The sequence below is a fragment of the Acomys minous genome (assembly GCF_964271855.1).
Source record: "Acomys minous genome assembly, chromosome: 8".
Taxonomy (NCBI): domain Eukaryota; kingdom Metazoa; phylum Chordata; class Mammalia; order Rodentia; family Muridae; genus Acomys; species Acomys minous.
Window position 1 is genome coordinate 76,056,225 of NC_140489.1, and position 16,795 is coordinate 76,073,019.

Genomic DNA, 16,795 nt, shown 5'->3' on the forward strand with positions numbered 1-16,795 from the left:
ACAGGAATGGCTCTGCTTTTTAGCGCTGCAGTGTGCAGCAATGGCTGTCATTAGTGGATTGGGCCTCGCTGAACCATTACACATGTAGACATTTAAGGCATTTCCAGTGTGACTTGATTTTTTTCCCCCTGAAGCACACTTCATGTTTTATCTATTAGGCTGCAGCACCATAGATTCTTTCTTCATTCCCATGTATCTTTCTGATGATTTATTCTATTCACCAGTAAAAAGCATAACAAAGGCACTCATTCAGACATATCACATATTCATGCATGTGCATGCATATGTTTACAAATGCATACATACTTACACACACAAATAGCTTCTTTGGGGTCTTTTTTCTATTAATGATATCTAAAGAATTTTCTTTTGAACTTGAGAAATCAATAAGTACTTTTAAAACCCTTAAGCCCTAGTAGCTTAATAATTAAATACAGAGCATCAGTATCCAGATTCCTGATACTCATATATATATATGCATATGTACACATGTATTAATGTACATGAATACATATAAAATATATATTTATCAAATTTTATTGTCTTAATGTGAATAGAAACAAATTATATAAGTAAGGAAAACAACAATATGGTTTACAAAATATATAATGAATACAAAATGTGTCTTGTTACTAGACTCTTCTCTTTGGCTAGTTTAATATATATGATAATAAATTGACTTTAATATAGATACTTATCTAATGACAATGGGTTCTATTTTAACAGATGCTTTTATTTTTCCTTGAATATATAGAGTCAATGACATTTATACAGAGATGAAATTCTGGCTGTTAGCCTGGAATCTTGTGTGCAGGTTGGTCAGTCTTTGTATTGAATGTCTTATGATGTGGTAAACCAAATTGTGAGATATGACCACAGGCCATACCACTGACTCTGCAGCCAGCAAGCTGTTAGTCACCAGAACATGGCCCCTAAAGCCAGATGATCAAGAAAGCGTGGAAGAAGGCTCTTTGTACTGAAGAAGTGAAAATTCTAGAACCTAGATTTTATGAAGTTCAAATATGCCTCTTACGTTTATGTCCTGGAAACTGAGAAGAACTACACACATCCAGGCCCTGATCTGGAATATAATAAAGGCACTCCACTTTTAGGAAGTAAAAAATCATCCCATTTCCTCTTAATCTATTCTTTTAGTTCAGAGGCTTTTGACTGCAGTGAACCCGTTTGCCAGTCTAAAGTAGATTCAACAAAGAAAGCCATCAAGATAAATCATGTAAGAAAACGAGTACCAACGAGTAGAGATGAAAAAGAAAGCCAGTCCAATTCCTAGTGTGCAGAGCTCTGGGCAGCTCTATTTCCATCTGGCTTCCCTCCCAGGAGCATAGTAATGCCCCATCCCTCAGCCCATTGCACTAAGACAAGATACCTAAGACGTTGTCTAACAAGTATCTGTTCTTAAAGGAGAAGGTTTGTCAAAGGCTCCTCCATGGATGTTTAAATGTGGGTTTTTTTTCTGCCTATATGTGTTTGTTTTCATTTTTAAGTAAAATACACATAAGAAAAATAAAATTGACTCTTGTGTACAAAAGTCAACATATTTATTTTCCTTTTGTACAAAACCATAAAAGTTTTCTCCTGATCTTAAACAGTCCAAAAATAAAACTGAACTTTTGCTGAATATATCAATACAAGTATAATATGCCTTTAAGTTGTACAAATAGAAGCCTGATGACGACATTGGCTTAAAATTATAAGCAAAACTTGCATGTACTAAATATACGTAGTTCATAGTTTAATAAACATGTATGCTTATTAAAAACAACACCATGTAGAAAGGAAGATGGTTCATTCAGTAAAGTGCTTGTAATGCGAGCATGAGAGCTTGAACTCTACTTGCTAAATCCCATGTAAAAAGCAGCACATCAGCACATGCCTATGATCCTAGTGTTAGGCAGGCAGACACAGGAAGATCCCTAGAGCTGAAACAGTGAGCTGCTGGTTCAGTGAGACATCCCATCTCTAAGAATTAAGATGGAGACAGATTTAAGAAGACACAAGACATCAACTTTTGGCTTCTACATGCCTGTGTACCTGTGTACACACAGGCACACACACACACACACACACACACACACACACACACACACACACACACACACACCACAGAAAAGCACCACAGAAAAATCAGAAAAATTATGGGGAAAACTAAGCTTTAAAATGTATCTTTAGAAAAGAAAGCGAATAACACTATTCATGCCATATTTACTTGGCCAGGATACTTTTGATCCTTTTAGAACCCAACCTTCCTTTTTCCTATGTGAAATTGTTACACAATTCAACAAAAATTGTATGGTGCTTCAGTGAGCTGGCGTCATTGACTCAGAACTTAAAAGGACACCAGCAATGTTATGTCACCCCTCCAATCAAGAGCAAGGAGGTTAATCGAAAATTCGGCTAAAAATCAAGACGGTCAGAAATGCTTCTAGGGAAGTGTTTTATAAATACTTAAAAATATTTTTTTTGTTCTCTCTCCCTTTTTCTCTCTTCCTTTTTCTCTTCTCAGGGAGGGTTTGGAGAAGAAGCTTGGAAGGAAGAAGAGGGCTCCTTCCAAGGCCCCCTGTACTCCCCAGAGCACCGTTAGGAAAGGGGAGGGCTTCCTGCCCACGCAGCCATCTGTAACATTCTATGAACAGCAGGATCCCAGGACTGCTGCAGCCCCAAACAAGGGCATGAGCCGCCTGTATGCAGAGAACCTCCTGCCTCCAGTCACCCTCTCCCTCACTCCTCCTTTTATCTACCAGCAGGTGAGCAGTAGCATTCTCTGCAGCTGGAGTAAATAGCCAATCAGTCTCTGCTTGTTAGAGGATACTGCTGAGGGAAACTGGCCTGACAGTACCGAAATATCCAGCCTGCCTTTTGGAATGCGCCGGTAGCAAGCTGGGAATGTCATCATGCCTGCTAATGTCATACCGTGGAGCACATTCTGGGACCCGCGGACGGACGTGTGTCTGGTGTGCTGCTCGGTTACTGCTTTCTAGGCTTGAGTCAATTAGAGCCGGGCTTTTTTGGAAAGTAGTGTCACTTAAAATGTATTTTATAAAAAGTTATTTTTTGCGCCTGTAATTTGGGGCTCCTGTGTCTGTTTTTCACTCCAGTCCTTGGCTCACACAACCCGCAGCCTATGGAAAATAGTCAAGAGTGACAATGGAAAAAATAACAAGGGCGTTTTTACTTCCAACATCTGGAGAAAATGCATTTAAGGAAATGTTAACAAATAGGTACAGGAATTGATAACGATAGAATATATGCATGCTTCCTTATAGTAGGAAAAACAGCAAGGATGCATAGAGTTGTTTAAATCAGTTTTTATACAAAGAATGCAACGCAGTTTAACAACAAAAATAATCTTTACGAAGGCTGTGCTCATTTCCTTTCCTGGGGTCAACTAAATGAGTAATGTCAAATCCCCAAAGCACATAGGTGCAGAAACATTTTTCTCAGAGAAGAAAGACATCACAGGATTCCAATTTTCAAAATTTCCCCTCTCTACTTTTCAGTAAGCTGTGCTGTTGCATTTAACTTCTGGAAGCAGCCTAGAGGAACAAATAAATTCTAATATATACAATACGCATCGTTAAAAGGGGAGAGAAAGTCAAGAAGCATTCCAGCACAGAGACAAATATTAGAATTAACAATACAGCCGTGATATTATTAATAATTAAAAGTCCAAATGTGAAATTGCTCTGCTTTTGTAAACTGAAATAAAGACAAAGCACACTTTAAGGAAAAATAGACCGCAATAAGTATCTACTACCTAACTAACTGAGCAGCGGCCATATTTCAGCATAGCTTTTATCCTTCAATTTAAGCACATTTTGATATCTGAGCGGAAGCATTCATTAATATTTCCATCTGGTGTAAGTTTGAGATGTTTCCACAACCCTGAACCAATGTGGAGCTATCAGCATAAGCTAATTTATAAAGGGATTAGAAGTTGAAAACTCAAGTGAATCAAATATCATTTTTCCCCCCAAGAGCTACCCAATGTTCAGATAAGACAAAATATCCCAAGTTAATATGTAGGGGTAACATTAAAACATTAGGAAGTCATTTTAATAAGCCTATTGAAAGTCACAAGGTGGGAAGTGTAGAATATGTTTTAATGTTTTGAAAATGAATACATCATGCTAGTACTTGTTTGCTGCCAAGGCTTTGGGGATTTATAGTGCTATAGGAGGGTGAAGGGGATACATCTTTAGTAATGTTGGTTCACTTCTTTTGTTTGATCATGGTAGTGCCATGCCCAGGGTCAACTTTTGAAGTTTTACCTCTTAGACCATTGATTTGTTTAAAATTTTGTACAAGCAAAGGCTATATCATCACTAAGTACAGAGATTGCCATGTAAGACCAGGAAACAAGCCACCAGCTTCCAATGACAAGTTATTGGACAAAGTGAGTTCCCATCAGACTCTGCATCTTCCTCACCTGCAGGCAAACTACAGCAGAAACCAGAATCCCCGACCTACCCACCAGTAACAGTGTGCAAACAGGGATACTCGGGGTGAAGATGGACCAACTCCTTATGACTGGCTCTCTTTCCCATGAGGAAAATTGTTTCAAAAACATATCTACCCTGAATCAATACATTAAATATTGTTACCACCAAGATATGAGAAGTTGGAGCCCAAGGTTTGTTTTTGTTTTTGTTTTTTCACAGACAATGTGATGATGTTGTAGGATGATAGCTCCTAATTCCAAGTCTGAAGTTTTATCTCATTTCTAAAATTCTATAGATGACTTGGAAAGACACATGGACTGTAAACAGCAGGAGAGTTCTTTCCCTCAGTGTTTTCCATGACTCCTTAAGAAAATGTTTACTATCCTGATATGACATGACAGGCTGTGGTCAGACAGTGAGGGAGGAGCCCCCGCCCCCTGTCAGTGGACTAGAGGCGGGGAACAGATTGGAAGAGGGAGGAAGGGTGGGGTGAGGAGGATAAGAACAACAGATAACAATCAGGAAGTCATTTGAATAAATTATAAATCAAATAATTAAAAGACAATGTTTACTCGACAGTGTCTAAATTAGTATGTGCTTCCATTTCGGGACTAGTACAATATATTCCTGAGTGTACCAGTAAATGACCTTGAGAAGTCACTATAAAACAGTGAACTGAATTTCATAGCTCAGGCCTAGGGAAAGAAAGATGCTTTATTTTTTAGCTGTGGAAACTTTACATACATCTTCCAGTTGCTCCACTGGTGAAAACTCAGAGAGAGAGAGAGAGAGAGAGAGAGAGAGTTCTTGAACTAATTCTCTGTAAATCTTCAGGATGGTACATGGCTTTTTCTCTATTTCCACCATTATTTGACAAAAATTGCAGCTGCTGCTACTGCTGCTACTGATGATGATGATGATGATGATGATCTATAGAGCTTGAGAGAAGTAACTAGGAGAAAGAGCCACAGCCCTTTGTTTATATATATATATATATATATATATATATATATATATATATATATATATATATATATATAACTAAATAACACACAAGTCAATATTTTCAGAAAGTAAGAAAGGAAAGAGAGCATACTCAATGAAAGTGTTTATCTGACAATTTGGAAAGATGTAGATGATACGGTCATTGTTTTCCATAAAATTGTTTCAGTTTTGTATAATTGTCTAAAATACCAGTATATTGTCTTTTACTCAGATTTGTAATTTACTTAGTTGAGTGAAAGAGAAAATGTCTTATGTTGCCACAAGTAAAAGTTATAATAAAAATAACTCATATACACACATATATTTATTTTGAAACCCTACCTCATATCTTTCACATAACTACATTGTAATAGTTTAGTTTTGTGCTTTTTGTTATGAGACAAGAGATGAAGCCTATGGATTCTGACTAATTAATTAAGTGAATATGGCATTTTTAAGGTTAAAATAACTCCTCTGGTCCCAGGTTCCTTAAGAAGTAACTCCAAAATACCAAGGAAAACCTTTCTGTGACAGCCTTAAGAAATCCAAGTTATGGAAGTTATGGGGTGGCAAGAAGACTTGGCATTTAAGGTGCTCATTGCCTGAAGCCCAGAACTCACAAAAAGGAGAGAGCCAACTCCCAAAGACTGACTTTTAACTTCCACATGCGCGTGCGCGAGCGCACACACACACACACACATATGCACACAAGTACAAAAAATAGATATATATTTAAAAATTAACAGAAAGTCAGAGTTATAAGAAAATTGAGTTTTTAAGATGACTACCACCAACATAGGTTATTTATTAGTAAAAATATTTAAATTATCAATTAAGATGTAAGCATAAAGAGATAGGAGCTACTTACTTGTTTTCTTGCTCAATGCCAGAGAGATTTACAAATTGACTTTTTCATTCTAAGCTTTGATCAAAGAAATAGCCATTAGATTATTTAGTAATAAATTAAAAGATAAAGTTTTAAAACATTAGTAAAGCAAATATTGATCATGTGGTCTATGTTTGCCCTGGGTGAATAGGAAAAACACAACAAACATGGGTATGCTGAAATGTGCATTGTATAATCCAACAACTATTAAAACTAAATATTGTATATTATATATGAGTTCTCTCTTAAAATAGTATATTCTCTGATTTTTCTAGTACTGAACTGCAATTGCTAAGCATACCACTAAAATTTATGGTGAAGTTTTGCAGGTTTTATCTTTCTATTAGAGTTCACAATGGTTGTATGGTCTAAATGGAATTTGAGTGACTTTCGTTCCTAACTTGTTTAATGAGGTCAAGCATGTTGTACTTGATAGAGCTATTTTTCTGCTCCTAATTATATCTTTTATGAGTAATTATAAAAATTCAAATATATAAAAGATGTATGTAGAAAATGACTTGGTGTAGATTCAAACCAACAAATGTTCTTTTAGCCAGGGACATATACTTATGGGATATTAAATGAGTCTCCAAAAGAAGGCCATGTGTTGCAATACCTGTACCGAGGAGGCTCCACATCCTGCTAGCAGCCTTCTTCCTATACTCAGGGCTAATGACTAGGTAAAGAAACTTAGCTCTTTGAACTTCTCACTGAAAGTTCAGAGAGGGTGTAAGTCAGAAGGAGTCACTATGGATCCTATGTAGCACCAAGTGCTTAAGAGTGGGGCCCAGCCAGCCTGTGGAGTTCAGCAAGGACAAGAGCTGAGTGACTGTGGACCTGTGCTTACTTAGTGAGCAGCAGACAGTGCCTCCAGAAATAAGGAAAGGTCTGCCTGGGAGGTAGAGATAGTGCCTCTCAGCTACAATTGGCTATTGATTAAAGCAGTCACTTAAGCTTCTAAAAGGCAGAGAGCACGAATTTCCATTTTTTTCCATGCTTTAAATAATTGTTGTATGTTACATAAATGTCATTGAACACATTATCATTGGAAACTGAATTGCATAGATCAAATTGCAAAAGATCAAAAAAAAAATCAAGCATCAGTGCTCATTACAGCTACAACTATAAATAACTAACATAAAACAAATCAAAAGACCTCTTTGGACTGCCTTTGCTCCAACATTCTCATCTTTGGTTCCTTGTCTTTTGTGAGAAACATTAGAAACATTGCATCGTAAAGCTGCTGTCTACTTCCTGTCTTGGGTGGAGGACCTTCCTAGAGTTCTATATTGTGTAATGAGCAAAGAGGGAGGAAGATCTACAAGGATACAGGGAGTTCTCCTGCTAGACCAGCTCTCATCACAGGTGTTCTCCTGGCAGCTAGGACTTTGAGAAGGAGAACAGAGGTGACTAAGAGCAAATGACAACTTCTCTCACAATGCACGTGTGAGGGGGGAGAAAGGTTTCCTATATTAGAAGCAGAGGAGGAAAAAAAATAAGAAAACAAATCTATAATAATCTCTTGTGGAAGTTGTAAATGTCTTTCAAATATGGCATTCATATCCTATTTTTTTTTTATTCTTGTACTGACAACATTTGCTATGCTTAGATTCTGTGAAAATAGGTTGGGTTGTACAAACATGTTATAATTTACATTGTTGTTTGTATATAATCTCCACTTCATGTGCTATAATTTTAGAATATACAACTTCTTCCACATAAGTATGGGCATAGCTTTGTTATTTGGAGACAAAGGTGGTGGCAGGTACACAAATTGGGTGTGCTGAGTTTGAAGGTACAAATGTGATGTGATATGGTAAGAAATGTTACTATAAGAAAGTTACATTCATGTTTATTTATGAAATCCATAGCAAGTAAAAAAATCTGTGAGAAATGAGATAGCTTTCTAGGTGTTGACTTAATAGTGACACATCTATGACCTTTCTTACTGTTTCCTTACGTAGTAACATAGTTATCTCACTGGTCTCTGTGTTCTACATCATTTCTTTTTTTCTGATGAAGAAAATTAGGTAGCCTGGATGAATGGCTGTAAAGAGAAATAAAGCTAGCCCGGGCCTCTAAAACCAAGAGCGTGTACACAGCTCACAAAGCAAGGTCTCAGGAAACACACAGCTGTGGACACTAAGGATGACTTCTCTACATATATTTGTTCTCAAGGACCTTTCATCAAGAATGGCCCTAAAAATAAGTTGAGGTACAGTAATTTAGTGCTCCTGTGTTACTCTCTGCTCATCCCTCTTTTAAACACAAACATGTTGGGCATCCCTTCCTCGGTAGCATCATTTCATCTCTCCATCTGAATTAGGCTCCATTCCGGAAATGAATAGCAGGTTCTACTATGGGTTCCAAAGCACAGATCATGCATATACATGCCTAAATGAATGTACAAGAGTCTCTGTGCTCTGCCCAGTAACAAAAATTACAAAAAAAAAAAAATCAGCTCCAGGAACTTCATTTTGGCAACTGAACAGTATAGCTGCAAACCAAATGTTATTTTTAAGTGTGTTTTCCTGCTAGCTCATTAGCTTTCTTTTTTCTGTGTCTAACAGATGTGTAGAATTAAATAGGTCTGGAGTCATTCATAGTTTATGAATATGAAAAATGCCTTCCTTCTTCTGAATAAAACTAACCATTATCTACTTAATTGATGTAAATACAATATTTCCCTGTATTAATGGCTTCTCCGCTATCCCAACTCTACCTGTTGCCCTTGAGCTTCTGAAACTCTAAACACACACACACACACACACACACACACATAAACACACCAGGGTGTGAGTTGGAGAAAATCCTTTTGCATTCTTTCCCAGCTGCCTATTAAAATCATCTCATTTCCTTTTTGAGGAGGGTGAGTGCCACACAAGGCCACAGCCCCCGACACTGTAAATGATCTAGAACATGTCCTATGTCATCGCACAAGAGTCACTGTGAAAAAACAGGAAGAGACTTTGAACATTATCTGATCTGATTGCTTTACTTTATAGGTAAGGAAACCAGTCTGTAAAGAGGGAAGTCCCTGTCACAAGGTCACACGTATAACTAGTGGGACAATGAGTTGATTTATATTAGCAGGGTTCCACCTTCCATGCTCTCCAAACAGCTGCTGGACCTGCAAAGGGGGTTGGGGAGTATCATTCTGTTTCCCCATAAACAATGAATTAGAAAATGCATTTGTTTAGTACTTTCAGAAGAGTCTCCATGGCTTCCACTTTCTGAGAGTCATACATACAATCATGAAATCCACCCTGAATTTGCTTACACATTGATTTGTACAATATTTTTGTCATTGAAACATTGTTGGAGACACAGACATATGCATGGTAAGAGTGAATATTTAGAACCTGAAATAAACTCTTGGAAGGCAGAAAGAGGCTACCCTGTACACATAAGCATGACTGCAGTTGAAATAAGCATCCAGTCTTCCAGCAAAACCCAAGACAGAAGGAAGCAAAATCCTAGGACAAAGATGAACAGGAAACTGTATGCACATGCAGTAGTGACTGCTCTAAGAAGTGAATCACTGGAGCCAGAGAGTTTGAGGCCAGCCTGGACAATATAGCAAGACTTGCTCTCTTTAGAAAAATAAAATAGGGCCAGCTGGTAAAAAGTGCTTGTCACTAAGGCTGACATCCTGAGTTCGATCCTTAGAACCTACAAAGAAGAGGAGCAGAGCCAACTCCTGTATATTGTCCTTTGACCTCCACACTCAAGTTGCATCAAACACACAGACACACACACACACACATTCACAGACACAGACACACACACATGCATGCACACACACATGCACACACACACACTGAAATAAAAATAATTTTAAAATTAACAGAAAAATATATTAAACTTCAAATATAAAATTGCCTTATTTATGATGAAATTAATTGCTTTAAAACTGCAGACTTGCATTTTTATTCCAAATGAGATATGTACTGATTAAGAAACTCGACCCTGGTGAAAAAAGTGACTTAATTTGAAATACTGGCTCTGTCGTGGAGTTTCATTAGCATTCAGTAACTTTGGCAGCTATGGAGATGTAGTAGCAGAGGATTATATTTATTCTTAAGTCCAAATGTATTTTAATCAGAAATACTTTATTTGTGATTCTAAATAAAACTTTAGGAATGATACAGAGCTACCTGTGTCTCCTGGCATCCACAAAGATGCATTATTCAGCCAAAATTTAAACTCTTTCCAGGTTTCTCATTGGGGAAAAACCTTCTGTGGTCAGTTGTTATCAATCTGGGATATGTACCCATACTTAACAACTACAGTAGACAAAGTTAAAATAGTAAGAAGAACCAATTCCAATTTATTTAATTGGCTACTGAATGTTTAAAAAAAATCCTCAGGCCTTAGTGAAGAAAGTGAGGCTGTCTCAACAGATTATTAGGGACAGTGAGGAGAGAAGGAAGCTGCCAGCAGACCCAAGGAAGAGTTGGCTTCCATCCCACTCCCCAGTCTCTCACCAAGACAAGATGGTCTGATCTACATAGGCCTATGTAGCCTTCTCTGGACCCACCAGTTTTCTCTAGGAATCCAGGACAGTTTGTTTTCTTGTTTCAGTAACTGTCTCTTCACCCCCTAAAACTCACTGGAATCTGCCTGGGGTTAGGAAAGTTCTCAAATCCTTCCCAAGCGGAATCATGGAAATTAACGTTGTGGAAGAGCTCATTGGACCATCCAGTTCATCTACTTCCCATTAAACAGTTTTCCATATGGAATCTTTTCTGATGTTGGATGTCTCCTCTCGTTTCTCCAGACCCTGAAGTCAGATTGTGACCATCCAGCCCAGTGTAGAGCAAGGAATAAGGCCTGCATTCAATAATTTCATAGGCAGAAAAGTGCCTTTCCCAAAGGTGTTATCATATTACAACAGCTTTTTGGATGGAAATAAGTGACACCTCATCAGAACCATTACGTGAGAGTGTAGAGTGCACTATGGTCCTCCCAGTGCTGTGGCCTCCACAGTTCTTTCACAAAGAACATTGTTTGGTGGCTGTGTACTGAGTATGGTGGAGCCTTCTTGGAAGGCAGAGCACACACATCCCCCTCGCCCTCTGTGTGTTCTTTCTCTCATTTGTCCTTCTTTTTGTTTTTCTTGCTATTTTGTATTATTTTCCTTAATTGGCAAAAGTCAATCTACACACACAGATGCGCCTGCTTCCAGGTGTTTAGTGATACACAGATCTTCAGGAAGTCATCAGTCAGCCAAAGACACCCTTATCTCTAAAAATTTATTCACAAATCCCTCTTTTCTAGATGCCCAGTGCCAACCAGGAGTACAGAGTTCTTCCCCTATGCTCCGCTGTGAAGAACTCAGTAGAGCCCTTGCATGGTCACAGTCACGCTAAGGTCACAGTAATCTCCCTTTAAAATTAGATGGAGTCAGACCTTGCTTTCTTTCCCTTTTAGCTGTATAAACTTGCACAAGTTATAGAGCTGAATACCAGTTTTACACATTTGTACAATATTTTTAATAATGTATTTTTTATGAGCATTGACTAGTGTTTTGCTTTCATGTATGTGTGTGTAGGCAGATTAGCTCCCCCAGGATTGGAGCCACAGACAGTTGTGAGCTATCATGTGGGCACTGGGAATTGAACGCTGGTGTTCTGGAAGAGCAGACAAATTTACCAACTGTGGAGCCATCTCTCCAGCCCCTGTGAAATGACTTTTGTATAAGATAAAATATGTGTTAAAATATTTGGCGTTTGTTCAATGAAAAATAAATAGTATTTCCTTTGCCTTCTGTTAAAAACTAGTAATTAATCTAGAAGCCTTGAAAGAATATCCAAATTATTTTTATACCTTGCCTCATTTTAAGAAAAAAAAGCCCAAATTAATTATATATGTTTTTTGGTAATAATGGTTTATTTGACTATATAGCTTCTTGATAATTTTTAAAAGAAAAAAAAAAGAACTATTAAATAAACCAAAATAGATTTGGCAAACCCAATTAAAGTAACTTTAGATACTAAACTTAGCAAAACCTGCAACACTCTAATGTACTCTCCACTGACTAAACAATTGATTTAAAAATCCTAGGAACTGCTTGCACGCCACACTTGAGGGTTGAATGGTTGTTTCTTATCGTTGTCACTGTTGGTAAACAGCGTTAACTAACAAATTCAAGAGCAATGGAAAAGTTTGGTTCGGGAGCATCGTTATTTTCATTCAATGAACTACGTTCTCCTGGTGTCCTTCATCTTCTCTGACTCGTAGAGTCTTTCCTTCCCCTCACCTGAGAGGTTCTCTGATCTCCAAGGGTTGCGACCCCATGAAGACTTCCAACTTAGACTCTCCAGAGAATGTCAGGTTGTGGATCTCTCCACCTGCTCCCATCTACAGAAGAAGAAGAAGCCTCTCTGATGATGACTGGATAAGATACTTATCCATGAGTGGCCTGTTGTGTTTGGTTCTGAAGCAGCAAGCACAGGGCCTGCATGGGTCTGCACCAGTTCCTCTGCATGTATGTTTTGGCTGATAGAGTAGTATTTTTGTAGGACTCCTACCAGTGGGTGTGGGTGTGTCTCTGACTCATTTGTCTGCTCTTAAGACTTTTTTTCCTTCTATTAGCTTGACTTGCACAGCCTCAATATCTTAGTCTATCTTGTTTTGTTGTATTTGGTTGTTATCCCTTGAAGGCATGCTCTTTTCTGAAGGGAGATGGAGGGGAATATGTTTGGGGTAGAGGGGGAGTGGAGGAGCTGAGAAAAGTGGAGGGAGTGGAAACTGTGGTCAGAGTGGACTGTATGGGAAGAGAATCCATTTTCAATAAACGTAAATAAATGAATTAAGTTTTAAAACAGTGCATAGCTTTCACTCAGTATGGACAGTAATCCATTAAGACAATGCACACATGTTCTATACCTAATTTCTAAATGAAGCCAAAAATATGGATCTTTCTATGCAACCCTCAACTTGAAAACTGTGACAAAGTGCTAAGACTGTTGTCTTAAAATACATTCTGAAAGTCATGGAAATGCATGCAGAGGGCAGATGTGACTAACAGAGACTTCTAGTCTAGCTTCCAGGTCAAATGCGGAAATTACACAACCTAAGCATCCGTCGCTATAACTGTAACATGTAGAAAATGATATAGAAAATCCTTTTTTCAAATTAGATTTTAATATATGCACATTAATTTCCCATCTACAGTCCCTTTTATTTTCTTAACTATTTTAATGGCACTTTCAAGGATATCTGAGAGTGCCTCCTGTCTACACTTTCCTTGGCTGAACAGTAGAAGTGCAGGGATCAAACACGGCATTTAATGTAAAAAACATGGATTCCTCATGTACATTCATCTACCTCCAGTAATCTATGAAATCTTGAAAAAAAAAAGGTATAGAAATGATTTGGCTCTCAATCCTCCTACTCTCATAATTAACATGGCATACACTGTTCTTTCTATCTATTGTTCGGTAGTGTGTATGATAGAAATTGAAAACAAAAAATTGCTTCAAATGTAGTAGCAGTCTGCTCTTAGACAACAGTTGGGCAACAATGAATGCTCTTTTCCCAATAGACTGGGCCATCAGTGCAAAAAGTCCTTCTTTCTATTATGACTGAATTCATTTGAAGCGAAGTTTTCTGCAACCATGCTTCAACTATCTGAGTGTTTTAGAGACATCTCAATCAACTTCGGATTTGTCATTCAACTCTAGATAGAAATTAGCGGTCCTGACTTACCTCTGACTTTTCTCGCTTTGAGTCAAAACCGTAAAGTCATTTCTGTGTATTTGTATGTCATCTCCTTCAAGTCATCCATGTCTTACTGAGAAAATAATATTTGATACTTCCTCTTAGCTTTTTTCCTCAATGTCATTTGGTTTTTCCTTTAAAATCTCATCCAGATAGCAACAGCTCTTCAGAAAACACAGTTTTTATTTCAATTACATAGACAACCTTGAGAGTAAAGAGAATAAAAAAAAGCTCAAAGGATTCTGTCTACCTTTTATTCTAAGCAATAGTTTTCACATGTAACTTGAGTGTATTCTAACACTGGTTCACAGGGAACAGTGTCACCAACACCGTTCTGAAGGAGAGAAATCATTTATTCCTCCACATTTCTTCCTGTCATTAAAGTATTTCCGTACTTGCGATAAAACAGTTTCCACAATAAAAAGGAAACTAGGGAATTTTTTTTCTTTAAGAATAGTTCGACTACACATGACATATACACTTACACTTCCAAAGGACTTTGGAAAGAAAAACTAAAATTACCCTCTCTGTTTGTCCACATCACCTTTAGGAAATTCAGAATTATTTATTAACTGGAAAAGACCAGAACACATAGAAGAGGGAGCTGTGTGTATTCATAGCTTCCATAGAAAAGTAAAAAAATCACACAGTGGTCAGCTGTGACATTCTTGGTGGAAGCCCTGGACGTCTACCCGCAGTGGACTAAAACAAAGTCTCTGCAGATACTCACTTGGTGACAAACAAACAGAATGCTCACTTGGAGAAGAGAGGCATGGATTATGCTAAGGCTGGCAGGTACATGGCAGCATTCAAATGTGGAGAACCAGCTGTTCGGATGTCAGGTGTAGTCACTGAAAGCACTTAAGAAATTCTGTAGTGCAGAAGTCTTCTAAGCTATTGTGAAGAGCGCCTATTTATCCTGCAGGTCGGGAACGGGGTAACTATGAGTAAGGAAGCTGAGCAGTCTACATATGTGTGTGAATATTTCCTCTGATGTGCAATAAACACTACAGAGATGTTGGGGGAGGCAGATATGTTTTGAAATCATATAAAACTTTCAACCAGTGTTTTTGAGCATTAGAGCAACAACCATAGGTATGAAAGGGACAAGACAAATTGTTCAGCAGGCTTAATCAATAGCACTCACACTTCTGATTGAGTGAATCCAACATTGTTTCCCCCCTGTGGAACTCATGTTCCATATTTCTCCCAACGTTTTATTTTTCTAGGAATGTATGATACCATCATTCTTCACAGCCACTGCCATCCTGACAGGCATAAGGATACCAATCACCACTCTGATGTTCCCAGGCTTGCCTCCAGTTTCCTCCCAGTGGACACTATGTACTAGAAACCATTCATCTTTGCTACCACAAGTGGGCTCAGCATGACAGCTTGCAAATTCAAGCCAAAGTTTTTCCCAGGATCCCTCACAACTTATTTATACCTAGTCTGCCAATTAAATATGGAACATACTCTTTATTGGCCAGTACAACTTGGTTTTAATGTATAAACCCAGCATTTTGTGCACTCTTTGCTTCCCCCAATAGTGATCTCATTCCGGCCCGCAACACTGTCTGACTATCTGTCATTTCCCACCCTAGTTTGCCAACGTGAGTTCCACTGGAGTTGTTTTAATATGACACACATTTTTCCTAAGCCTCTAATAAGGTCATTGTCAAAGACTCCAGGCTTCCTGTGTTCCAATTACTCTCTGAAGGAACCTTCTTTCCTGTGCCAGTTAATGCCATCAGTAAGGTTAAAATGTTATTAGAGAACATGGAACTCTAAAGCATGACACATTGTGATGTTGTAAAATCAAAACTCTTAAGTCTACCTTTAAGATGTTCATTTCGGGATTTCTTAAGATGTCAGACTGAGCTAATATACATGGACATAGCACTTGCTGCTTGCTTCTTTTTCTTGTCCCAGCATATTTCTAAGTATTGAAAACATAATAAATGTCAATGCACTAAGATTCTAAATGACCAAATCATGATGTAAACAGGTAAGGTACTAAACAGTCATTTAAAAAAATCCTCTCATTCTATTGTGATATGAAAATCTCTGTATTATAAGAAATAAAGAAGTACACTGTGTAATTAGATATGATTGTTAGTTTATTTTGAAATATATTTTATTTTGCATTACTTTAAACATTTCAATGACATCACTTCAATATTTACTATTTTGTAATCATTAGCAAAGGCTATATTAAAAATGCAGACTACCTTATTCTTTATTTGAGAATATTTGTGTTGTTTTTGAGCTTTGGAAAAATGTTCAGAACAAGATGTTATCATATAAATCACCAACATAGTATTTCAAGGATATTTTCATGAAATATTATAAAACGAAACCTAAGAAACCAAAAACCATCCACCATTTCCTCTGGGTTGGCAGCCCTTTTTTTTTTTTTTTTTTTTTTTTTTTTTACTAGACTACACTTGGCCTCTCCTGTACCTGAGTGCAGCCAGGATTTTTTTTCACAAATGGTAAATAAATCTACTGGATAAGGCCAGATGAAGTGGAGACTTATGACCATTATGACTGCTCTACTCAATGAACTGCTCTAACTTTCTAGTGCATGTGTTCATTTCTAGGTTCTGTCTGTTTTTGTAAAAAAAAAAAAGCCTCATCTTTGTTTTCCCCTTTCTACACTCTCTACATCCTCCAGTAGGTAGTCAGTCTGCAATCCAAGCATAACGCATCAGACAGCATTATTATTCACACACTCAGA

At 37.7% G+C, this 16,795-nt stretch overlaps 1 protein-coding gene across 1 annotated transcript; it reads left to right on the forward strand.

Moving 5' to 3' along the window:
* Positions 1-756: 756 nt before the first annotated feature.
* On the forward strand, positions 757-16,057 carry LOC311602731 (uncharacterized protein). The gene is made up of 3 exons (XM_084791219.1): positions 757-814; positions 2,525-2,765; positions 15,285-16,057. Exons 1-3 carry the CDS (start codon positions 777-779, stop codon positions 15,444-15,446), a joined length of 441 nt encoding a protein of 146 aa, XP_084647345.1. The 5' UTR covers positions 757-776; the 3' UTR covers positions 15,447-16,057.
* The last annotated feature ends 738 nt before the right edge of the window (positions 16,058-16,795 follow it).